The sequence below is a fragment of the Salarias fasciatus genome, chromosome 17 (assembly GCF_902148845.1).
Source record: "Salarias fasciatus chromosome 17, fSalaFa1.1, whole genome shotgun sequence".
In the NCBI taxonomy this organism is placed as follows: Eukaryota; Metazoa; Chordata; class Actinopteri; order Blenniiformes; family Blenniidae; genus Salarias; species Salarias fasciatus.
The window spans coordinates 1,633,385-1,659,345 of record NC_043761.1 but is presented as its reverse complement, the minus strand read 5'-3'; the positions used below and the strand labels follow the sequence as shown (position 1 = coordinate 1,659,345).

Genomic DNA, 25,961 nt, shown 5'->3' with positions numbered 1-25,961 from the left:
TCTACTGAGCCAAAAGCCACAGATCAACTTCCATAAACCCCCATGTTTCACCTACATCTGCTTCCACTCTGTTTCACTGCTTAACATGGAAAGAAAAAACTAAAAACAAAAGAACAACCAGCTCAAGAGAGAAAATCTGAGACCATTTTCATCAAAATGTGTTTAATTTCAGCTGATAATAAAAAAAATACACAATCTGAACGTCACAAGCGACGTTATGTCCATATAAATACGAATAAAAATATATTTTCCGGCATGTAAACAAGGAAAGAAAAGGCCAAATAAACATTTGTATAAAAATATAGAAAACATAGAAAGAGTCTGTGATCTTTGGTTTATGTGTAAAAAAGTTATCAAGTCTTTGGTGCAGAGTACAACTTTATAATAATCTGATATACACATTAAGCATCCTGTGAGCTCGAAATATATATAAATATATAGTGTTCATTCATCTGTACAGAGAGGAAATGTGAGGTGAGCCGAGAAGACTAATCAGTGACTAGTTACTTTCACTCAAAACTAAATAACGCTAGTTTGTAGCATACGCAGTAACAAGCTACTAAGAAAGTTCTATGACCCAGACTAGTTTGTGCTAGTACAGAAACAACTAGTACTCATCAGGAAGTGGTAGCCAAAAACTAAAAACTAATAAATACACAATAAAATAGACATGCTTGAAAAAGAGGTTACTGTTAACCAGAAGCATGTCAGCATGCATTAGTTATCATGCATCTGCAATCAGTTAGGACAAAAAAAATCCTCACTACAATTTAGAATCTAGTTACTGTGGCTAAACTGTTTCCTACTAATCAACTTAACTTCAAACACCACAACTGAAAAGTAATCAAACTAGTTGTTACTCATAAGAAGCAGCTGATGTGCAGCAGAAGGCGGTGACTGTGAATCAAAACGTAGTTAGTACAAATTAAAGTGACTGGACTTCAATTAACTGCTGTATTTTAGAACCAGATAGTTAAGTTCTGTGCCAGGGACAAACTCAAGAGCATCTGCAACCAGGCGGTAAAAAGAAAACAAGAAAACTTATAAGAACTTATAAGAAAAAAACTTATAAGGTTTTTTGTATAACTTATAAACTTATAAGAAAAACTAACCTCATTAGTAATTAACTGTTGAGAACTAACAAAATCATCTGGCAAGACTGTGAAAGTTACACTAATAAATCAAATAAAAAAATAGTTAATTTGTCTAATAATTAGTAAATGTTAAATTGAACAGCAAACGAGCAGTTAGCATGTAGAAAATAAATGAATTCCCAGAGAGAGAACTAGTTACATTACCAGCTGCTGACATGCTTTTGAACGTCGTTACTACAAATCAGATACTAGTTAGAACTGGTTAAAGCACATGGGAAACAATTATGTGAACAAGAGACAATAATGGGCTTTCACCATCTATTACATAAAAACTGTCTAGTACCCAATAAAGTATTTTTTCAGAAAACTAGTTAGTTTGTACAACTAAATGTCCTTTAAAGTTAACGACTGCATATCAAGCTACTTGAAAAGCTGCTGTTACACTTTAGTAACGAGGATGTAAAGCATAATAGTTTGAGTCACATGGTAGTTTGTGACTAACTAAAACTAGCTGTTAAAACGTCAGAAACTACTCACATGTTAATTTAAAGTAGTCACTATTTACTGGAAACTATTAGGAGAAGCATTACATATATACCAGACATAGGAATCATAAATCAATCAAGTTAAAGCAGGTTAAAATGGTGATATAGATCATATCCACTTAGTCAGTTTGCACATTAAAAATTAACATATAAACAACAGACAGTAAAGAGAGTAGTGAAATTAAATTTAATTTAAATGTATTATTTACTTAAAACTATCATGAGCATACTTTTCACATTAGTCTGTTCTAGTACTGGTTAGTACACTGCAAACTATTTTTTTTCCATCCACCGTTAGTAATTAGTATTGATCAGAAAGCTTCCAGGTGAGCTGCTGCAGCATATCGAGTAAACTCACTGGTTTAAGTTATGTTTTAGGTTATGTGCATAAAAGGCCAGAAGAGTAATTAGTTAGCAGGGTGAGGAGTAAAGTAATTAGTACTGACTGAGTATTGGTTATTAGAATGATCAGTTAAGAGGAGCGACTGACTGATGAGAACTAGCAGTTCATCAGAACTACAGAAACTAGCGAGTGTACTCCACAAACCAGTTCAGCTCGGACACCAGGACAGCGGAACATGTGAAGTACACCCATTGGTTAAGAAACGGCAGGTGAGTCCCCGCCTCCTCCCCACAGGCTCCGCCTCCTCCCCACAGACCTCACCTTCAACGTTGGAGTGCCTGCCTGAGGCTCCTCCTTTTCCCCCGCCTCCTTCACCTGAGGCCCCGCCTCCTTCACCTGAGGCCCCGCCTCCAAGTAAGAACAAGACTCCATAATCTGAGTCTCTGCTACAGCATCTCCGTCTGGTTCAGAGTCCCCGCCTCCACTTTTTAAGACTCCACCTCCTCACGAGTCCCAGCCTCCTCTTAAGAGACCCCGCCCCCTTTTTCAGAGTACCTGCCTCTATTCCAGACCGCCCTCTGTCCGCCTCTGAAGTCCAGGTCCTGGAGGGGTCTCTGGTGCTCAGGCCCTGGTTCTGGGACAGAGGCGGCTCAGCAGGATCTCGGAGTACACCTGGTTCACCAGTCCTCTCACATGGTAGCGTGGCGGGCTGGATCCCACTTCCTGTTCTGAGTCCGGCGCCGCAGGCTGGCTGCTGAGCCCGGGTCCCGGTCTGGTCCCATTTATGGTGAAGCTCGGCTGGATCAGGGATTTCGGAGACCAGAATTTCTCCACCTGAAGATGAAACAGAAGTATTTTGTTTGTTTGTGTGATTTTGAGAAAGTGGTGAAGATGAGGAGGAGCTCTGAGCTCTGAGACCAGGACGGACCTCGTGGAAGTGGCAGGCGCAGCGGCCCTGCAGGAACTCCTTGTAGCGACCCATCGTCATGCTGAAGGTGTCGATGGCTTCGTACCGAAGACGCTCCGCAGCCTGGATGATATTTCTGTTATCTTGGTACAGAGCCTGAACTTCTTTCTGTAACAAACAAACAAGAAAAGATCAATGCAGAGAGGGGGCGGGGCTTAACAGAGAGACCAAGTGTGGAAGGAGGACGAGAACCAACCAGAGTCAGAGACCGGATGCCGTCGACGGGAAGGTGGAAACCCATCCCCAGAGACTTGACCACCACAGTGATGTTACTGAGAGACTCTCTGAGGAGGAGGAGGACGAAGAGCAGGAGGAGGACAGGTATTAGCAGGGAGCTAACGGCTGTTTATAGATCCGGACCAGAATTCACATGTGATTGATCAAGTATGCAGTCAAGTAAAGACAAGTGGAATCTAATGAATCATGCTGGGTTTGATGAGTCATGTAAATCCGGGGTGGAGTACCACAGGGTTCAGTGTTTGGTCCACTGTGACTCTGCTGCTATGTTAATCTGTATGCTGATGACACTGCAGTTTATAGTTCTACTACTGGGCCTCGTCTCTGTGTTTACCTGTCCAGAACCTCTCCGATTGTCGTCAGATGATCCACTTTCAGCCACTGGACTCCACCCACCACCAGAACCGTCAGGTCAGAGTTCATCAGGGGCCGCGACCTTAACAGAGGAATAAGAAAAAAAAAAAACACTCAGAGCGATTCCAGCCAGGTGTTCACACACCTGGATCTGTGAGGAGGAGGTCTCACCTGTGCAGCAGTTGCAGCAGCGCCTGTCTGAAGGTCGGCCTCTTCTTCTTCTCCAACCAGAACTGAGGGTAGTACGAGTATCCGACCAGGGTCCGGCCCTCGTTCAGGTTCTTGTAGATCAGGGTGTCGTGGGCCTTTCCCCAGTCCTCCAAGCTGGAGTTGACCCGCTCCATCAGGAAATACATCATCCCCCGATTGGTCGAGTCCCCGATAAACAGCACCTGCAGGGGAGGCGGGGCCACAGGCGAGTCAGGAGGAGGAGTCCGACTGATCAGGACCCGACCGGGACCAGTTCACCTGGCTTCACCTTTCTGTCCCTCATGCAGTCCTGCAGCTGAGAGCGGTCCACCACCGGGTGGGAACAGCCGTCCGGTTGCCAGGCAACCTCTCTCCAATCACACGTCCTGTTGTCAGAGCAGCTGAGACACGGCACCACCCACCGACCTGCGGGACAGGTGAGACACAAACGGACAGGTGAGACACAAACGGACAGGAGAGACACAAACGGACAGGTGAGACACAAACGGACAGGTGAGACACAAACGGACAGGTGAGACACAAACGGACAGGAGAGACACAAACGGACAGGAGAGACACAAACGGACAGGTGAGACACAAACGGACAGGAGAGACACAAACGGACAGGTAAGACACAAATGGACAGGAAAGACATAAACGGACAGGTGAGACAGACGGCGGATTGAAGTCACGTGACTCCAGTGTGCCGATTTTCTTAAAGAGACAGTACAGCAGAGAGACTTCGGACCTGGCTCGTGTCCGGAGCTGCAGGTCTGGACCGGACCCTGAGACTGGATGTGAGGCTGTAGACCACAGGGAACCCCAGGCTGGACCAGCAGTCCACAGTCCTGGAACGGGGACAGGTGGGAGGGGTTAGGACAGGTCGGGCGGTTGGTTGTTGAATCATTTTCTTTGTGTAACATGGAGGCACAAAATCACATCAGGACATCCCACGCCTCCCTCACGCCCTACAATCACCATGGCAACCAGAGTCAGAAGAGAGCATCTCCATCGATCTGAAGTCCATCCAAGCTGACGTTTCTGATTGGCTGTCACGTTTGGGAGGATGGCAGCCTCATTCGGACGTCCTCGTCCGGCTTCCTCTCCGCTCGTCTTCCTTTCATTCCGTCTCCGCAGCGTTCGTCCTCAGCTCGGAGGTCAGAGGTCAAATAAATCCAGCGGTCGGGTTCAGGGGCCCCGTGGGAGCCGCCACGTCTGGCCCCCGGCCTCAAAGCGGCCGCCGTCACAGACGCTCCCTCTTCCCCCGCCGCTGCAGGTTTCCTCGCGGCGGCGCCACATTCTGCACGCCGGCGCCGCAGCTCGCGACACCGTGCCACAAGAAAACTTAACAGGGATTTTCTTGTTCGTACCTGAGCTCAGAGTCGGCTGCAGCGAGGCGGCCGCCGCGCCGCAACAAACGTGCCGCCGGCACGCCACCGCGCCTTTCATCACGCCACAAGGAGCCCGTTCAAGGCCCCCGAGCGCCGCCACGTCGGCTCGACACTCATCCACGCCACAAACAGGAAGCAGACGCACAAACACACAAACTCTCCAAACAACAACACCAGGGTACACCGAAAATCAACACACACCAGAGTCTATCCAAACACACACACACACAATACACAGAAGAACTGTTCATCTGTGAAAACAAACGCACGCACACACAACATGAATACACACCAACACACACTGCTCAGTAAACAACATCAAAATACACACAGTCTACACACAACACCAGCATATTTGTTTACACACAAATATGCAAAATACACAAACCAAAAAAAAACTTCAATACCTTCTCCACTATATTTGTGCTTTCTCTGTATAAAGTTTGAAGAGTAACGAAAGAAAGTTCAGAAAACCTGAAAACCAAAAAAAAAAAAAAAAAAAAAACTTTTAGGAAACAATTACAAATTTTTGAATTTCAACATTTTTTTTAATTGAAGTAAAAACTTTTAATATAACAAATACATTTTGTATTAAAAAGTTTTCATACAAATCAGAAAAGGTACAATTGAATGATTATTTCAATTGAAATAATAAATCATATTAAAAAGAATCAAACAAAACATGTTTAAAACATTTAAAATTTTAATTAATTAGTCTGCATTTCTTTAGCTTAATTCTATCTTGACTTTGGAAATATTCATTTTCTTAAGTGTCAAAATGTTGATTTGATTTGTTTTAATTTTAACAGACTAGAGAAGAAAAACTGAACTTTCAGAGAAATGCTGAGGGAAGGTCAAGGGTCACAAAGTAGCCGCTTTGTTCAGTTTGAGGGAAATTCTTCAGAAATCTGCAGCAGAGCTTCAGCATGTGGCTCTCAGTCAGAACAGAAAAAAATTAAAAAAACTACAGTCTGAAATTAAAAACTGAGGCAGTCTGCTGAAATACAGGATGAATAACAGGAACACAGGAAGAGAAAGAGGGGAATGAAGGGGAAGAGGAAGAAGGAAGTTTAAAGGAAGGAACAAGTGAAACGGGAAAATGGGAAGAAATCCAGGCACAAGAAGAACATGAAGAGAAAAGGAAGGAACACAGAAAAGAAAAACCTGGAGGGAAAAAAAAACAGGATGAAAAAAGGAGATTTGGGATGAAAACAAAAAGAAAAATGAAACGAACACGAATAAAAACTGATGAAGAAACTCAGAAAAACAAAGAAAAAGGAAGAGAGACATAGAAAGTCCTCTACGGTATTCTCATCCACTGAATGAAGGTTGAAGGAATTTAACCGTCTCATCCCGACCAGGCTCAGGTGGAAGGGTGAACTCCCAGCAGTCCCTGAGCGGTTGCCGTGGCGACAGTAATAAACACGAGGAGAGACAGAGAGACTCAGTGATGAAGCTCTGCAGCTTCATCAGATAACGAGCTCAATAAGACAGGAGGAAATGAGGAACACACACACACACACACACACACACACACACACACACACACACACACACACACACACACAGTGGGGTGTGAGGAGGTGCTGCCCCCTGCTGGTGCTGCCTCCACGTCAAGCCTTCAATTACAGGAACCTCTGTAGGTTCGAACCGGAGACCTTCTGGTCCTCAGACCTGCTGTCCACTGTCACCGTTTACAAACATCTGCTCCGTTTACATGTAAACAAAGAGAGGAGAGCGGCTGAGAGGGAGCTCCTCTTCCTCCTCCTCCTCTTCCTCCTTCATTTCATCTTCACAGGACTTCAAAGACAGGGCTCATCAAAGAGCTCTCTGTCCTGTGGGGGGCCGGCCGGGGGCCGAGCGGGGCCCCTGACCCCACGGCGAGCCCGATGAACGCCCGCTCTCTTCTGCCGCTCCGCCTCCGACCAGGTAGATCACAGACTGCACCACCCGAAGGGGGGCCGGGACCACCGGGGGGCTGAGAGGCCGGGATCACCGGGGGGCCGAGAGGCCGGGACCACCGGGGGGCCGAGAGGCCGGGACCACCGGGGGGCCGAGAGGCCGGGACCACCGGGGGGCCGAGAGGCCGGGACCACCGGGGGGGCCGGGGCCTCCACTGCTTCTCCCTGACTGATCATTTAACGTGAACCACATGTTGAGCAGCCCTACCTGCACGAAGCCGCAGGTCACATGGTCGCCGAACATGGGCAGCGAGGGCCGGCTCTCCCGGGACACCAGGACGGTGTAGATCGTCATGGCGACGGGCCCGGCGGGGTCGGCGTCGTCCGTCACCAGGATGCTGATCCTGCTGTCCCCGAGGCCCAGCGGGTAGTTGGCCATCCTGCGGGGACGGAGCCGGGTCAGGACCCGGACCCGGGTGGAGCTGGGGGTGGGGGCGGGGTGGGGGGGCGGGGCCACGTCTCACCTGGGCCCCCGGTGCTCGTCCAGGTGCACGCTGCAGGCGGCGCTGAACGGCTCCGGCCGGATCCGGACGGTCACCGTGTCGAAGGAGACCTCGGCCCGGTACTCCTTCACCTCCGGGCTGAAGGGCGGAGTCAGCGCGAGGGCGGGGGCGGTGTAGATCTGTCGCAGGTGGGGGTCCACACACACACCTGAGATTCAAACACACACACAAGACCAACACTCGTTCTCTTTTTCCCCACCACCTGCACAGAAACTAAAGAACACGATCTTTTAACTTTGTATAAATCCAGCCAATCAAGAGCCTCCATGTAAACCCGTTTCCATGACGACAGGTCAGACTCCAGCATGATGAGGGACCTCCAGCTGTAACGCTGAGGTCTGGCCTGCAGGGGGAGCTTCTCACCTTCATCCTGAGGATGAGGAGGGGACAGAGGCTCCTCGCTGGACCTGAGGAAGAGCAGAGCATCACGTGAGGCGTTCAGGCGTCACGCTTCGGCTGGGACTTTTCATTCTCACCTGCAGCTGCTGTTGGTGTGCGAGACGAGGAGCAGGAGGAGGTCCGGGAGACTGCGAGGAGGCCAGGAGGAGGAGGAGGAGGGGATGCTGGGAAACAGCTGCAGACAAAACATCTTAAAGAAGAGCTTCTCCTCTCAGACCTACGCACAAATCAAACACACACACACACACACACACACACCGGTGTGAAGGCCGACGGCGTCCTCAGCTGCTGCTGCAGCCGCAGGAGAAGCAGGAAGTGATGCTCCGACAGGCACACGCCAAGAGTCCTCCAGCAGGGACCGGGCTGCCACAAAAAAAGGTTTTGTTTAAAAGTTAAGATGCCTTTCATTTAATAAGATATTTATTTTCAAGTATTTACATTTTTGTTTTTTATGCATTTAGGTTTCATTTTTTTGATAATCAATATTAAATGCATCTTTTACTGAATGCATGTCTTTTGAAAACACTTTTATTTCGTTATCCATCATAACCGAGTTACTTTTATTGAAAACTGTGAAATAATAAAATAGCAAAAACATAAATTTGTCTCCATTTTTAAGATTTCCTTTAATTTAGACTCACCTGTTGCCTCTCGGCCTCAGGCGCCAGGTGTGTGTCAGGCGCCAGGTGTGTGTCAGGCGCCAGCAGGAAGCGCAGTGTGTCCTCCAGGATCCGGTCTCTGGTGATCTGTCGCTCGAACGCGTCGTCGCTCAGCGTGGAAAACGTCAGCTCAGCATCCACCTGAGGGTCAGAGGTCGGACGACCAATCAGAGCGCTGCTGAGGACACGAGGACACGCCGCCCCCTGCTGGACGCCTGGGGTCACAGCGAGGACACCTGGCGCTCCGGCGCAGGAAAGTTCAGACCAACAGAACAAAGAGTTTCTTCACGCAGATCAGTGAAGCCTGGAAACTCGTTGAACTCGTGAAAGTCATCACAGGAGAGTTTCCACAACAGACCTCCGACATCAAAGAGCCTCCAAATTAAAATTCCTTCTTTCATTTCAGGCTCGACAATCACAGGTGTGTGTCACCTGGTGGCTGGATGAGCGCAGGTGTGTGTCTCCTGGACACACACCTGCTGAGTCATCTGGATGAGTCCAGGAATCACCTGAACAAGGCGTGTGTTACCGTGACGACCAGGTGTCTCAACAATCACTTTTTTTTTGTGATTGCAGGTGTGTGTTCCCTCATGAAATGTGAGTGATCCCTATAAGCACAGGTGTGTGTTACTGGGACGACAGGTGTTACCATAACGACCACAGGTGAGCGTTATCCAGACAGATGCTGTTACCTTGACGACGACAGGAGTGATGGAGCGGCTGAAGAGCAGAATGAAGGTGAGCAGCTGGAAACAGGAAACACACCTGAAATGGCAGAGGAGGAGGAGGAGGAGGAGGAGGAGGAAGAGGAGGAGGAGGAAGAGGAAGAGGAAGAGTCAGAGGAAGAGTCGGACCACAGGAGGCGACCACTGCTGCTCCTCTCCGGCTCGGGTTCAGTTCAGACATTCACCTCTCCTCGCCGGACGCCACCGCCGCCTGCAGCACCTCGCTTATCACACGCTTCACCTGCCCCAGTGCATCATGGGAGGTCGCCGGTCCAAGCTGCTCCAGCAGGAAGTCTCTGAGCTGAGGAGGAGGAGGAGGAGGTGAAGATCAGGAGGCAGACATGAGATGAAAAGGAGAAACAGAGTTGAGAAGGAAGTGAGGATGAGGAGGAGGAAGAGCAGAAGTGCTTCACCTTCACTGGTCTTCCTGCCGGACGCCGATTGGTCGTCACCACGCTGATGTCATGCAGGAAGGAAGTGAGCGGGGTCACCGAGGTCACCAGGACATACACGTTCACCATGGCGACCAGAGTGGGAGGCGGGGCTTGATCAGGCGGGTTCCCGCTGGAGAAACTGAAGAGAGAATGAATTTTCACTGTTCAGTCAGTAAACTGTCAGCTCCGAATCTCCCACACACACCTGTCCGGAGGAACCTGGAGCTTCTGATTGGCTGATCCACAGGAACGAGGCCTCATTGGCAAATCAGCGCCTAAAAACCAAGAATTGGGAACAAAGTTAATCTGTTGCCATGGTGACAAATTGTTTTCAAAGTTTAAAATGAGACTAAAATCAGCCGAATGAAAAGCCTTCGCTGTTCCTGACTCCGCCCCCTTCTGCACCTGACTCCGCCCCCTCCTGCAGAGCCACCTGGAGCAGACTCACCTGCCGGCTGGGAGCGAGCCATGAAGGCACACACACCGCCTCCTGCGTCTGAGAACGCGTCCATCAGGCTGGGAAGAAGGTTCACCTGATTGTACACACACACACACGCACACGCAGACACAGCGTGAGCGATGACGTCATCGCTCAGGTGCGTTCAGGTGCCAGAGGACAGGCGAGTCTCACCGTCTGATGGCGCTGCAGGTGGGAGAAGGAGATCCTCCTCAGGCAGCTCCGCTCGGCGCTGCTCAGGCACAGCAGGAGGCTCCACCCACCCACACCTGCAAGAGAGGCAAGGGGGAGGGTCACGCCGGTAACCATGGAGACAGACCAACAATAAGGTCATGCCGGTAACCATGGAGACTGAGACCAACAATGACCACGTTTCCATGGGCCCCATATATTCAGACTGTCGGTGAAGCGGATTGTAAAAGGTTCATATAAACACTGAGTGGAATCGCTTCACTCGGAGCAGATTGTATTTTGGGTCCGATTGTACGAGGTGGCGTACGCCGATCGATAAACCGCTCCATGTGTCATATATACAGTGTTTGACGATGAAGCGGAATGAACGGGGGATTATTTGTTCCGTGCGTGCGTTCCCTGATACGTAGTGACGTGATGACGTGGGCAGTAAAGGGGAAGCAGGACAGTCAAAAAACCAGAAGAAGAACACGACAGTGGCTGAGAAACACTTTGATAAAAACCCCGAGAGAACAAACACTTAAGGGGGGGGGGGATTACATGTTTTTTAGCCCTTTAGTATCAATCTACTGCACACTCAAGCATCAGCTTTGCCCAAAGTTGGATGGTGAAAGCTGCATGTGTCAAAAACAACTTAAATCAAATCTGCCTCCTCATCAGGCTGCCTCAGACACTGAACATGAGTCCCCGTCTCTTTAAGAATCTCCTCAGTTTACAGACACGCCCCCCTCAGAGCGTCCGTCGACATGTGCATTCTCCGAGAGTGGAGAGGGGCGGGGGAGCGAGCTGTGCAGGAGGAGCTGTGCATTATGGGTGGAGCTGTGCATTATGGGTGGAGCTGTGCATTATGGGCGGAGCTGTGCATTATGGGCGGAGCAGTGCATTATGGGCGGAGCGTTTCAGCCTCAACATGGCTGCCAGGAGGAGATTCAGGGATTGCTCAAATATGCGTGAACGGTTCAGGAAACAACTCCATGAATCTTTTTGTAACGGGGAAATGACACTACAGCTTTATACAAAGCTCAGAAAAGTGGATTTTGCATAACACCCCTCCTTTAAAATAAGACTCACAAAAGACTCTAAACTTATACATTTACTGTAACTGCAGACAGCTGCTAGAGCGACTACAAGTTTCAGTCGGTATTTCAACATCTGTTGGTCACAAGTTAACACGGACACCAGTTAATTCGAAACACCAGCACGCGGAGCGGAGTCCCGGTGCTTTACACCGGGACGTGCCGGCGGGGCGGGACTCCGGCGGGGGGAGGAGCTCTCTGAGCAGCGTCTCATGGAGCTGTTGGAACATTATTGAGCAGATATCAGCAGATAAAAACCCTCTGCTCGGCGCCGAGGACTGCTGCTGCAGAGCTAAAGACCTGAAAGTTCCAGGAGAGACTTCATGCTCATGTCACAGGACGCCGTATAATCCGCTTCACGCAGGACTCTGGAGAACCAGGATTCATCATGGATCGCTTTCTGTGATACAGATGAGTTTAACATGACTGTTTTCAATCGGATTGAAAAACAACACTCAGGTGAACTGGGCCAATAAGGTCACATCTGTAACCATGGAAACTGGGACGGACCTGTAATAACCTGGAATTTTCCAAACAAAATATGTGTTGAGACTTTGGGCTAAAAAGGAAAAAAAATAAATAAAATAAATAATACTAATTAATGGGTTTGGATAATTTTGTTACATTAAATTGTTTGAATTAAGATAGAAGTAATCTGAAGTAAGTAATGGGAAATAAGAAGAAATAAGTTCTTTGGATATGGTTGAATATATTTTCTATTTAAGTGTGGCAATATGGCGGACTTCGGGTTGGTCTTATTTTGAAAGGGTCATCTCCGCCAGCACCAGGAGCACACAGCCCGTCGGTACGTTGCAGCTACTGTTTTGATTTAAAATCACTGTTGATGCTTATTTATGTGCCTTAACGTGTGCCTCACCGGGCCAGTGTTGATCGTCGCTTGAGCGTCGCAGCCTGCAGTGGGGTAAAAAACCTGGGAGTTGTGGCGTTCAGCGGCGTTAGCATCCGGCTAGCGGCGCTAGCGGCGCTAGCGGCGGCTCAAACTTGTTATTTGCTGTTGCTCGGCGTCTTACTCCTGCTCGGCGGCTTACAGCACTGGCAGCGGCGAGAAGCATTGGTGCCGATCTGTTTTAAAATGCTGCGCTTTGGTGATCTAAGTTCCTATTTACTTTAAGAGCATGTTGTTTAAATGGGAAGCGACTCGTAAGTGCCAGGCTCAAACTGCGCATGCCCAGTAGCGCAAGGCATTCTGGGCAATGTAGTTTCTGATTGATTTAATCCGACTTTATTTAGGTTGATATTGCAAGCTTTTGCTTTATTAGTGGTTGCGTTCGGGTGATTGTATTGTGATGCTTTGTTTTTGTTGTATTTCAGGTTTATGACCTGTGGTCATTGGATTAAATAAAAAGAATACAAATGACAAACACGAGTTGTAAATGGTGTGCTTCCTGGTAAGCCTTTTCGGAGGGCTCAAACCACAAAAATCCGAACAGTCATAAACCGTGGCTCGGTTCTGAAGAAAAAGGTGAAACAAAGTAAAGACTGCTCAACATCTGTAAACGGCAAATTGCCCACCTACAAAGTCATCTGCCCACCTGCTAACTTAATGGCTGATAAATAAACTATTGAAACCAAAAAGAGGAGAGAGTCTACAGAAAAATAAGACTACTTAAACCCAGTTGGAATAAAGTTTATTCAGTCAAACAAAGGCAAAAGGTACCAAGATGGCAACAAAAGAGGAGGAGCTGGAAAGGCTGAAACAGAAGCGTTCAGCAGCTCAGACTGCATTCACCAAAAGAGCCAACCACATTACTTCCAGAGTTAATGCACTGGGAGAAGGTGAAATGAGAAGTGAGTGGAGGAACCTTAAAGTGGACCACTCCAGAGTTAGAGATGCTGGATTTGACTACTCCATGGCCCTGAGAGAAGCGAACAGTGAAGAAGCTGCAAAAAAGGCAGACAACGTCGACGAGAAAACAGCAGAGTGTGACTGTAAGTTTGATGAGGTTGAACATGTCGTCTTAAAAAGCTTCTGGACCAGGTTTGCTGAAGAGGAAATCACTAACCTCACGAAAGAGGCTGAGTCTGCCATGGACAAGGCCGAGGCAGCTGACCATCGCCAGATGACCGGAAGGCAGCGTGAACTAATGAATCGAAGCTTGGAGCGGGATGTCTACGAACTCGAGAACGGATTGAGTAAGTGGATGGATTTGATTCCCAGAGCCAACGTAACGGAGACCAAAGATTGTACTAGAAGGCTGAAGAAACGGCGTGAGAAGCTGTGGGATGAGTGGACATGGCAAGGCAGCCTCCGAGGCTGGGACCAGCGGAGTGAGAATTCAGATGGTGCAGGAGAACAAGGTGAGGATAAAGAGCATGACGAAGCCAGTGAGAAAGAAGCTGCTGTCAGTGCTCAACCTAAACCTGAGCTGAGTTCCCCTTTAGATTCTCACAACCCTGTCGGTGGCCCCCAGCCTAGCCTGCCCCACATGCCACCCAGTCTGAGCTACGGTGTACTCCCTAATGCCTTCAACACACTGCAGGGTGATTCTGGCCCACACCCAATCCCATACAACTTCAAGCCGCAGATTAGTCTGGAGCGGGCACGCCTACCAATGTTCTCTGGTAACATAAGAGAGTACTACCGCTGGAAAGCTGAATGGGAGGACCTACAGCAGCTGGGAAACCCTCATGGGTTGGACAACGTAAAGAAGTTCCACCTACTGAGCAGCCTCGATGAAAGGATTAAGAGGGACCTTGTGTTATCCAGCTGTGGCTCTTCCGATGACGTGTTCAGGCTTCTAGACAACAAATATGGAAACAAGCCAAAAATAGTGCTGCTGATTTCAAAAGAGGTGCAAGGACTTCCAGCTGTTAAGGGAAATCACCCCAGAAAGACGATCGAACTGATTCAGGCCGTGGAGAGAGCTCTACGTGACCTCCAAGTCTTGGGTGAGGAAGACGCTGTAAAAAATCGAGTGGTTGTGCATTCAATTGAAAGTAAACTTCCTGAGTCCCTGAAGGAGAAGTGGCTCACCCATAAAAGTGATCCTGGAAGTGGGTTTTCACCACAAAACCACTTTGATTGTCTGCTGCAGTACCTGAAAAAGCAAGAGGACATCCTTGAGGAGCTGGATCAGCTACAGCCCACCTCTGCTGACAATCCAGAGAGGGCAAATGACAGAAGGAAAGAAAAGAAAGCTTTCACCAAAGCCAGCTTGGGAAAAACTCAAGGAGGCTCTCGACCAAACTCATGTATTGCATGTGGAGACAGCGAGCATGCAGGCAGATTGTTTGCCTGCAAAGTCTTCAAGAAGCTCAACCTCATCAGTAAGAAAGCTCAGCTAAAGAGAGCAGGAGCATGTTTCAAGTGCTTACTCATCCACGATGAAGACGGGAGCTGCACTCAAAAATATCTATGCTCAAGAGACGACTGTCGGAAAGAGGGGTCCTCAGGTCACAACTACTTGCTCTGTCCAAAGCCACTGATCAAGAAGAAAGACAGTAAGAGTGACGAGCAGAGCAACACAAAAGTAGAAAGAAGGGGACTTGGATTAACAGAGAAACAAGAAGAGCTTTTTGCTAAACTGTCTCCTGAGCTCAAGGCAGAATTCAAAGAAGCTTTCTCAAACAAGATCTCTACAACTGTGTGTGCCAACACTGACTGTGAGCTGAAGGAGCATCCAGTTATAATGATGCTACTGGAAGCAACAACAAACTCAGGCCACCTAATTGGTACATTGATCGACCTGGCTTCGGATACCAACTACATTTCCAACGAAGCTGCAGAACGTCTTAAGCTCAGAGGGGAGAACATAAAGCTGATTGTTCAAGGCGTCGGAGAGATGGAGAAGACAGTCAACACCAAAAGATACACCCTGAGGCTTCGAGTGAAGACTCCGAAAGGTACAGTGGTGGAGCAGAAACTTATCTGTTACGGCCTGGAAAATATTGCAAAGGTGAACCAAGCAGTCACACCACACCAACTGCAAAAGTTCTTCCCTGATGTAGCGCTTCAGGACTTAGTCCGCCCAGACAAGATCGATCTACTGATCAGCCACAGAGAAGGCCGCCTGGTCCCACAACCAATCAGGAAGGTGGGAGACCTCGTCCTCTGGGATGGACCGTTGGGGAAGGCTATTGGAGGAACCCATCCTGGCCTCTTTGAAGAGATTGACCTGGAAGTACACAGGTCTGAAACTCACTTCGCTCGGTCAATGAGAACAGCTTCAAGCATGTACAAGGAACTTCGCATGGATCCAGCAGGACCCAGCGAAGCTCAAGTGAAAGGACCAATACTCCGAAGCACAGCAACAACCAACAAAGAAGTCCTCGAATGGTTCAAGTGGGACAGTGTTGGTGCAGCGTGTGACCCTCAATGTGGAGGCTGCAAGTGCGGTGGGTGTTCTCCTGGAGGCAAAGAAATGACCCTCGGAGAGGAACGAGAAATGGAAAAAATTAAGGAATGCCTTACCTATATGCAAGCTGACAAGCACAGTGAGTTCCCCCACTGGGACGCAGCTTACCCTTGGAGGGGAGATCCTTCAACATTACCAGACAACAGGCGTGCAGTGGAAGCAACCTTTCTGAACACAGAAAGGCGCCTCGAGAAAGAGCCAGAATGGAAAGCTGCATACAAAGAGCAAATCCATGAGATGATCTCAAGAGGAGCTGCTGTCAAGTTCACAGATGTGGAAATCAACAACTGGAAGGGACCTAAGTGGTATATCAGCCATCTAGTTGCCCCAAATCCTCACTCAATCACTACTCCAGTGAGGATCGTTTGGAACAGTAGTCAAGAATTCATGGGAGTGAGTTTGAATGATCTACTGCACAAGGGACCAGATGTCCTAAATCAGATAAGAGGAGTGCTCTTGAGATTCAGATCTGGACTGTACGCCGCCCTAGGTGACGTGAGGAAAATGTATAATTCAGTCTGGCTAAAAGACAGAGAAGTACATCTCCATCGATTTCTCTGGAGAGATAATCCAGAGGATGAGATTGAAGTATTTGCTGTTGTCAGAGTAAACATTGGCGATAAACCAGCTGGTTCTATCGCGCAGATCGCCATGAGAGAAACAGCCAATCTGCACCAGTTTGCAGGCTTGGTCGAAGAGCGCCGGGTGCTCGTGGAAGACAGCTACGTGGACGATATACTAACATCCCACAATGACCTTCAGACATTGGAGAAGATCACCAAAGGTGTGGAGAATATCTTAAAGGCAGGAGGATTCTCCCTTAAACCGTGGGTCTTCTCAGGTCACAGTGGGAAGTCTGAAGTCACAGCCGACACTGGCATCACACCAGCAACTGTGCCTGTGCCAAAAACTCTGGTTCTACCCAACCAGATGCGTGATGAGGAAAGCAAAGCACTGGGAGTCAGCTATGAGCCAGAGACTGACAAACTTCGCGTAATGACTTCCATAAATTTCTCCAAAAAGAGAGGGAAGATGAGGACGGGCCTCGATCTGCGCGAAGGAGAAGTCAGATGCAACACTCCAAATCCACTAACCCGTCGGATACTGCTGAGCCAGATCGCTGGATTTTATGACCCCATTGGTCTTGCCACACCTGCAAAGCAGAAAGGAGTAATGCTTGTAAGAGAATCTTACCAAGAAGCAAATAAAGGAAGTCCAACCAAAGACACTTGGGATGACCCACTCTCACCGAAACTCCGGGAGGCCTCCATAAGACTCTTTGAAGAGTATGTGAGGCTTGGTCAGATCAGGTTCCCAAGGAGCCTCACTCCTCCAGGAGCCATTGGCCGTCCATTGGGAGTCACGTTTTCAGATGGAAGTGAGGCTTCCTACGGCGCAGTGCTGTATCTCCGTTGGATGACAGAGAGTGGCATCGTCGTGCGGTTGGTTGAATCAAAGGCCAAACTTACTCCTCTCGACCAGAAAGGAGACGTGATCAAGGCAGAGATATGTGGCGCAGTCTTTGCCACCCGTCTGAAAAGGTACTTTGAGAAGCACTGCCGCATCAAGGTCGCACACTGGATCCATTTTGTGGATAGCCAAACGATTCTGGGAGCAATTCACAAGGACAGTTATGGCTATCAGACCTTCTTCGCCAATCGCATTGGTGAGATTCAGAAGGCTGGTCCAGTAGAAGACTGGAGGTGGGTTGAAGGCAACTTCAATATAGCAGACATCATCACAAGGGGAGCAACTCCTGAAGAGCTTGATGAAGGGTCGGAGTGGCAACAAGGCCCGGAGTTTCTGAGGTTGCCTGAAGGTGAGTGGCCTGTCAAGATGGCCAGCGAAATAGTAGCTCAAGTTGCTGATGATGTGAAAAGGCTCCAAAGAAAGGCCTTCTCAGCTGCAGTCACCAGGTCTCAAGCAGGACGCTCACCAAACTCCAGCAACACTGATGTTGGTGTTAACAGCAGAGACTGTGTACTGCAACCACCGCCAGTGCCAAAGGACCAGTGTCAATCCCTAAAGGCAGGAAAACCAAAGAGGAACCCCTGGAGTGTGGCTCTAGTACAACTTGTTGGGCCCAACCGTTTCAGCAGTTTGTCTAAACTGTGCGGAACAGTTGCTTGGACGCGAAGAGCTGCAGAATCCTGGCTGAACATTAAAGGTCGAGCTCCAAATTCACCAAAGTGGGAGGCGAGGGGCCCTGAGCTGTCTGTGGAAGAAAGAGCTTTGGCCTTCCAAGACCTAGCCATTGCAACCCAAGATGGTGTAAGCTTTCAGAGCACAACACTGAACCGCCTGGTGGTGTTCAAAGACGTCACCACAGGACTTCTACTGTGTGGTGGTAGAATTCAATCCTGGGCTGAAGACGGGACCGCTGTGCCGCTAATTCCCTACCGGTCGTGGTTGGGGACCTTGCTCGCCAGAGAAGCTCACGAGACAAATCACGAAGGCGTTGCTGCCACACTTCTGCGCACCAGAAGAAAAGCATGGGTGGTGCAAGGTCGGAGGACAGTCAAAAAGGTGATCAGTGAGTGCATCGCTTGCAAGAAGCGGAGATCTCAACTGTGCCAGCAAGTGATGAGCGATCTTCCAAACGAGCGAACCTGCAGAGCAAACCCCTTCGAATACACCACACTGGACCTCTTCGGGCCCTTCGAAGTGAGGGATGCTGTTAAGAAGAGAACCAAGAAGAAGATCTGGGGAGTCGTGTATTGCTGCATGGCTTCCAGAGCTGTTCATGCGGACCTCGTCGATGACCAGTCTTCTGAGAGTTTTCTTCAGGCCTACTCCCGATTTACTTCACTAAGGGGGCATCCTAGGAAGTTATGGTCTGACAGAGGCACAAACTTTGTGGGTGCCAGGCCCGCTCTGAGAGAACTACACAAACACCTGACTTGTTTGCAGAAGTCGTCTTTGGACAACACAGCTGCTAAGAATGGAACAGAATGGCAGTGGGACTTCCATCCTGCAGACTCCCCACACAGAAACGGAGCAGCAGAGGCGGCTGTCAAGCTCATTAAGAGAGCTATGAACAGCCTCAGTGGAACTACCAGCTTCTACACCTGGGGTGAATTCCAGACTCTTCTCTACGCGGCGGCCAACTTGACCAATGAGCGACCAATCGATGCCAGAGCACAGGAGCAAGAGGACACGGTGGAGTACTTAACGCCCAACTCCCTTATCCTGGGGCGCACTGGACAGGGAGGAGATCTGCATGGGATCGACTTGGATACCCACTCTTGGCGCAGGCTGAGAGCTGTCCAGGCTGGAGTCGACAGGTTCTGGAAAAAATGGAATGAGCTTGCAGGACCAAACTTGTTCATCCGGCATAAGTGGCATCGAACAGAGAGGAATCTCAAGGTCGGGGATGTCGTCTGGATTGCAGACCAGAATGCCCTGAGAGGACAGTTCCGGCTTGGAAGGGTTGTTGCAACGTATCCTGACGAGAAAGGGGTGGTCCGGGATGCGGACATAAAGACCTGCATGGGCGTTCCTGCTGCTGATGTGTCCAGGACCAGAAGAAAGGACTCCAACATGCCCACAACGATCATCGTTCGCAGGGATGTGCGGAGGTTGGTGGTTTTGATTCCTGCTGAGGAGCAATAGCAGGTAAGACAAGTCCTCACCATGGGTACCCAAGGACTCGGTGACTGGGTTTCAGTTAGTGGGTAACCCTGGGAGGCAACTGAGTGATTAGAGGGCAAACCTGCACTCAGTAGGAGGAAAGGTGGTGGAGCCTACCTCCTTAGTTAATTTGTGCTTATGGTCTACAAGGACTTGAAAGACTTTTGTTCGAAAGGCACTTTAGTTTCATTACAAATGTCATTACAGTTTTACTTTAAGTTTGAAATGCTCAATAAGAGACTCAAGTTATTGTTTGGTATGGCCTCCTTGGATTGTTAGTCAGTCGGCCAAGTGGGAGGTGTTGAGACTTTGGGCTAAAAGGGAAAAAAAATAAATAAAATAAATAATACTAATTAATGGGTTTGGATAATTTTGTTACATTAAATTGTTTGAATTAAGATAGAAGTAATCTGAAGTAAGTAATGGGAAATAAGAAGAAATAAGTTCTTTGGATATGGTTGAATATATTTTCTATTTAAGTGTGGCAATATGGCGGACTTCGGGTTGGTCTTATTTTGAAAGGGTCATCTCCGCCAGCACCAGGAGCACACAGCCCGTCGGTACGTTGCAGCTACTGTTTTGATTTAAAATCACTGTTGATGCTTATTTATGTGCCTTAACGTGTGCCTCACCGGGCCAGTGTTGATCGTCGCTTGAGCGTCGCAGCCTGCAGTGGGGTAAAAAACCTGGGAGTTGTGGCGTTCAGCGGCGTTAGCATCCGGCTAGCGGCGCTAGCGGCGGCTCAAACTTGTTATTTGCTGTTGCTCGGCGTCTTACTCCTGCTCGGCGGCTTACAGCACTGGCAGCGGCGAGAAGCATTGGTGCCGATCTGTTTTAAAATGCTGCGCTTTGGTGATCTAAGTTCCTATTTACTTTAAGAGCATGTTGTTTAAATGGGAAGCGACTCGTAAGTGCCAGGCTCAAACTGCGCATGCCCAGTAGCGCAAGGCATTCTGGGCAATGTAGTTTCTGATTGATTTAATCCGACTTTATTTAGGTTGATATTGCAAGCTTTTGCTTTATTAGTGGTTGCGTTCGGGTGATTGTATTGTGATGCTTTGTTTTTGTTGTATTTCAGGTTTATGACCTGTGGTCATTGGATTAAATAAAAAGAATACAAATGACAAACACGAGTTGTAAATGGTGTGCTTCCTGGTAAGCCTTTTCGGAGGGCTCAAACCACAAAAATCCGAACAATATGTTTTTGTTGTATTTATTAATTTATTATCACATCTCAGCTGATTTAACCAAGTACCTCGTAAATATTCACTCTTAAAGTCTTTTCCTCTGAGAATGGCTGCAGTTCCTTTATAAACCGAAGAAGAGGAGGAGGAGGAGGAGGAGGAAGAGGAGTAGGAGGAGGAGGAGGAGGAGGAGGAGGAGGAGGAGGAGGAAGAGGAGGAGGAGGAGGAGCCCCTCTGAATAAACATGCAGCAGCAACATGTGGAAGTGATCGAGGATCTGAGAACCGTCTGCTGATGCTCACAGCGGACCCAGCGGGTTCCAGAGTGACCAGAACTATCCAGACCTTCTTTTCACTTTCTGACCCAAACCCCCCCAGGCCCCGCCCCCTTCAGGAAGTCCCCACCCGGCAGAGACATCCGGACCTCCACACATCGGAGCGTCCAGGCTGTGTTTACACCACACGGCGGAGGAAACATGCCTGTGCTCACTGCGCTGTGACCCTGTGCCAGAAAAGTTGGGACGCCGTGAAAAACCCAGCCGTGACTCAGACTCTGGCTCTGCTGGTCTTTCTTTAAATTTGTGGCTGTTGGAGCTTTGAGATGAGGCTGTGGTCTCCCTGCCGGGGTGGTTTCTGTCGTTTGCGTGTCGTTTGCGTGTCGTTTGTGTTGCCGGTTTACCGTCCGGGCTCCGCAGCAGGCTGCTGGTCTCGGCGTAGCGGGTCAGGTGGACCTGCAGGTCCAGCTCCTGCAGGACTCGGTGGTACAGCTGGACCTCGGTGTGGGACGGCGGCAGATGGCCCGTCAGAACCACAGCTGTCTGGGACCGGGTCTGGACCTGAGGGGGGCAGAGAGGGAAGAAACTGGATCACATTCAGACGATGTAAAAAAAAGTTTTTGATTTATTCTGGATTTTATAAATCTATTCACCTGCTGTTGTTTATCTGATCTGTATGTTTTTTTAAACTTGTTTCCTTTGTTTAGATGAAGGATATTTAATTTTTGTTGGTTTCAGGTAATCAGTGTTCACACTAATCACTGGAAAAAAAACAGAACTAACAATAGTCAGTCAGTTTGTTTCAGTGATATAAAGTCTAAAAACGAAGGATCCGTTTACAAGACAGTATTTTCAAGTGAAAGCAGAAAACTTTTGTTGCGTTTTGTGTCTGTTTACACAACAACGGCGTTTGATTTCTCTGAAAACGCAACTTTCTGAAAACACTCCGACTCGAGGGAAAACGCAGCTCTCTTTATTTGGAGCGTGTGAAGAAAATCAGTGGCAAAGCTCAATAAGATCAAGATAAATAAAGTAATCAGAGATCAGTTTCATCAATCATCACACAACAAACCCGAAACAAGAAGGAAAAGCTAAATCTTTAGAGGGACCAGTGAGGGTCCCTGGGGAACTCCAAGTGTGAAAGCAGGTTGAAACAAGTCTGACGTGGAGGAGTGTGAAATGTTCTGCAGGTCTCTGGAGTGATTCTGAGTCCCCTGGGGGTTCTGGGGGGTCTTGGGAGGATCTCTGGGGGGGTCTGGGAGGGTCTCTGGGGGAGGGTCTCTGGGGGAGGGTCTCTGGGGGGGTCTGGCGGGGGGGGGGGGGGGGGGGGGGGTCTGGGGGTTTGCCAACAGTAAACGGTGACTGTCGGGAAGCCGTGTGAGAAATCAGAGAGCCGAACAGCTGACGGCCGACAGCTGAGACACTCAGGAGACACGAGAACCAGCAGCAGCACCGCGGGAGTCCACACGCCCAGAAAGAGAAGAGAAAAGAAAGAAACACCCGATGGAGCCTGAAAAACCACAGCAGACCCCAGAAGAGTCCAAGAAACCGGACCAAGAAAGACCAGATCAGGAAAACCTTCACCTCATTCAGAAACTCTAAAACTGGTTAAAAAGCTGAAGTCTTGATTCGGATCACATTGAGTTAAGATAAAAACCTCGTTTGATTCAACCTTCACGTTTCTAAATGTGTGTTTTCGCTGATGTGTCGCGGTTTGTCGCCTCCTGCTGGTCTCTGACCTCTGACCTCCTCTCCTCGGGAAGTCCGACACCCGGAGGCGTCACCGTCTCCCTCTGCGGTGTAAAGTCCCGACGAGTTTACACCTGAGCGAGAGGGCAAAGCAGCGGACCAACGGAGGGCGGGGAGGGCCCCTGAAGGGACTCCGACCTCGGATTGAACCACCTCCACATTGTTTGTTAAAGGAAATGTGAAACTGTCTCTTTAAGAGGAACAACTGACGGCAACAGCATGAGGTTTAGAGCAGCAGTAAAACAAGACAAACACGTGTGTGTGTGTGTGTGTGTGTGTGTGTGTGTGTGTGTGTGTGTGTGTGTGTGTGTGTGTGTGTGTGTGTGTGTGTGTGTGTGAGACTGACAGGATAAATATTTTTATCGGGGGACAGTCAAGACGAGGACGTACTTAAAATACCGACGGCGTGCCGACAGCAGGCGCCGCTCCTGATTGGTCCGCAGGGCCGTCGGTCACGCCGCAGTAAAATAAAACCCGGAGAACACGCTGTTCGTTCCCTCACACTCTAAAAATACTGCAACAATGAGCCGGGAGCCGCTCACACTCAGCTCAGGTCCCGTTTGGATCCAGTTTAACTAAAAACACTGGGATCTGGGATTTAGGATCCGAAGTGTTTAATAAAACTTAAATCTCAAGCTCAGCCTGGAGGATTCATCTAATTCCTCCTGAAATCTTCCCAAAAACTTCATTTAAATGTTTTCACACTAAAGATTGAGTTTCTATTAGCTTAAACAGTTTGGCAGCAGTTCGGAGCTGGACCAGCAGGTGGGGCAGTGAGTCTCTCCGCCTCTGATCCTGCATTCATTTCATCAACAGAAGAAGAAGCAGAACTCTGCCGGACTCACCTGGTTCTCCCTCTGCAGGGCCTCCAGACGACAGAACCACCTCCGGCTCTCCATCAGGACCTCGTCTGCGGTCGGCCTCCGGGTCCCGGGCTCCTGGGGGCCGGGCCGAGCCCGGGCCCGGTTCCGGGCCAGGACCAGGGTCTGGTAGAAGAGGCAGATGGCGGCTCCGAGCAGCAGCAGCAGCGGGCCGGAGCAGGAGCGGCGGCGGAGCAGCGTCCCGGCCGAACGCAGGAGGAGGCCGGCGGGGGAGGGGAGCACGCCCCGCATCGGAGGACCCGGACCCGGACCCGGACCCAGACCCAGACCCGGACCTCACCGCCCAGAAGATGACCTCCTCTTCCTCACCCTCATTATCCGAGCCCCAGGAGCAGGCAGGGCGCTCTCATCCAGACACTTCACCACCGTCTGGACCGGGACCGGGACCAGGACCGGGACCAGAAGGCGGACTCTGAGATCCTGCTGGAGGTCTGGGGAATCCAGAGACCAGAAGCTGAAACCAGCAGGTCTGGTACAGTCTGGAACCTCTGGTCTAAATCACAGTGAAGAACAGAAACAAAGCAAAACCACTTTCTTTACAAAACCAACAAACCTCCAAAAAATATGCAAAGGCTGAAAGTTCTGAAAACTCTACAGGGAGTCTGAAAAAAGTTGGTTTACACTGAGAAAAGCTTCAGTCTGAACCAAATCCACATGAATGAACGGAATTTTGTTGATAAATTTGATAAACTTAACAAATCAGCTGCTCAATAGAAATTAGGTGATTTGTTTATTTTAGGGTTTTTTTAACCAGCAGGTCTTTAGATGAAATCAGTCCAAATCAGACACACCTGCTCTTATTTAGCTTAATGATATCTGAATAACTCAGATGTGAGAAGATTTCACCAGCAGCTTGAAAACAAGTTGATTTACTGGAAAAATCATTTAAAAAGAAACTCTTTCACCTAAACACTACAAATTTTCAATTAAAGGATTTTAAGACATGAAAAAACTGCAGTCAGAAGAGTCTTTTCTGCTCTCAACAATGCCTTCCTACCAAACTGTATGGAGATGAAACGAATCTGACTTTTTGAAGTGGTCTTCGCAGCCTGGTGAAAGTTGTCGAGGCGGGTTTCTTTCTCTGCGCTGAATCCAAACAGAAGCCAGAGTTTCCTGTCCAGCAGTGAGGAACCGAGTTCAGAACCCTCCGCTTCAGGGAAACGATGGAAAGTTTAAAGAAAAACGGAGAAAGTCTCCGGCGGGTCGCTCCGACGATCATGTGGCTTCAGAGACGAACATCTGACTCCTCACACACCCCTCCACTGCGCGCACACACACACACACTCACACACACCCCCTCCTCCTCCAAACTCCGCGGCTTTGATCCGTTATGTGGTTTTATCATCAGGTCCGTGAACGCAGCACGGAGCTGAGACCGGTCCGGTTAAAAACACCATCTGGTTCCAGTTAGACCAGGAGGAAGAGGAGGAAGAGGAGGAGGAGGAGGAGGAGGAGGAGGAGGAGGAGGGTCAGGGTTCAGGCCGGCCTCCGCGGGAGGAGCTGCTCCTCTTTTCCTCTGATTTTTATAACATCAAACAGCAACAGTCTGTTTCTCCTCCTTCTTCTTCTTCTGTCAGCTGGAGTTTAACAGTCTGCTGCCCAGGAGGAAGAGGAGGAGGAGGAAGAGCAGGTCACTCCTCCTCCTCCTCCTCCTGGAGTTATTTCTGGAACACATATGTTTACAGCGTGTGTGTCTGTGTGTCCGTGTGTGTGTGTGTGTGTGTGTGTGTGTGTGTGTGTGTGTGTGTGTGTGTGTGTGTGTGTGTGTGTGTGTGTGTGTTTTGGGGGAAAAGTGCTTTAAACGAGGACCAGCTGCTCTTCCAGGGACTCAGACCACCTTCGTGGACCCGGTCTGGATCCGCTCAGACCGGAACCACTTCCACAAAAACTCCCATTTCCACATTTATTTCACTTTTTGAAAGTGTGTTCTGCTTTTTGTGTATCTTTGTAGGTCAACGACACTTTTTACAGCTTAGACGGAAAAAATTTAACCTTTTAAAGATAATTTAACGAACAGAACCAGACTTTTTACACTTGGTCATTTATTTTTCTGTTGATCCGTCTCCAGGTGGTCTCTGCAGGAACAGCACAGACTCCCAGACTCCTCAGTAACTCAGTCCAGACCTTCTGGTTTTTCTCTGAGCTGCTCTAAAACCAAACAGGAGGAAGGATCTCAGCGGCAGGTCCTGGACCCGCCTCGGGGTCCGGGAGACCTCCGACAGGAGACCGGAGTCCAGGTCCTCCCACAGGACGTCTCAGTGGAATCCTCCGCTGTTTAAAGCCCCGTTCACCAGAACACGATTTCTTCTTCTGTCACAAAATAACTGAACCTCGTCCAGAA

General features: G+C 49.0%; 1 protein-coding gene across 4 annotated transcripts; it reads right to left on the bottom strand.

Annotated features, from left to right (window-relative positions):
• Nucleotides 1-151: 151 nt before the first annotated feature.
• cped1 (cadherin-like and PC-esterase domain containing 1) lies at nucleotides 152-25,041 on the bottom strand. Of its 4 annotated transcripts, none has more exons than XM_030113110.1 (22): nucleotides 24,618-25,041; nucleotides 23,585-24,113; nucleotides 21,395-21,551; nucleotides 10,433-10,527; nucleotides 10,250-10,334; nucleotides 10,007-10,076; nucleotides 9,781-9,940; nucleotides 9,553-9,668; nucleotides 9,335-9,407; nucleotides 8,625-8,783; nucleotides 8,242-8,346; nucleotides 8,061-8,173; nucleotides 7,948-7,991; nucleotides 7,546-7,732; nucleotides 7,290-7,461; nucleotides 4,478-4,577; nucleotides 4,019-4,155; nucleotides 3,712-3,932; nucleotides 3,521-3,622; nucleotides 3,146-3,233; nucleotides 2,911-3,057; nucleotides 152-2,816 (listed from the first exon to the last, which is right to left on the bottom strand). In XM_030113110.1, exons 2-22 carry the CDS (start codon nucleotides 23,849-23,851, stop codon nucleotides 2,604-2,606), a joined length of 2,811 nt encoding a protein of 936 aa, XP_029968970.1. In that variant the 5' UTR covers nucleotides 23,852-24,113; nucleotides 24,618-25,041; the 3' UTR covers nucleotides 152-2,603. The 4 variants fall into 4 exon arrangements, with proteins under 4 accessions (XP_029968970.1, XP_029968974.1, XP_029968971.1 ...); XM_030113114.1 differs by having other exon boundaries at nucleotides 8,061-8,158; XM_030113111.1 differs by having other exon boundaries at nucleotides 24,648-25,041.
• Between the last annotated feature and the right edge of the window lie 920 nt (nucleotides 25,042-25,961).

Coding starts and splice junctions, on each gene's coding strand:
- cped1 (XM_030113110.1), bottom strand. CDS start 23,851: ATGCGGGGCGTGCTCCCCTCCCCCGCCGGCCTCCTCCTGCGTTCGGCC. Junction 21,552..23,584: donor CCCTGCAGAGGGAGAACCAG/GTGAGTCCGGCA, acceptor TGCCCCCCTCAG/GTCCAGACCCGGTCCCAGAC. Junction 10,528..21,394: donor CCTGCTGCGGAGCCCGGACG/GTAAACCGGCAA, acceptor CCTCTCTTGCAG/GTGTGGGTGGGTGGAGCCTC.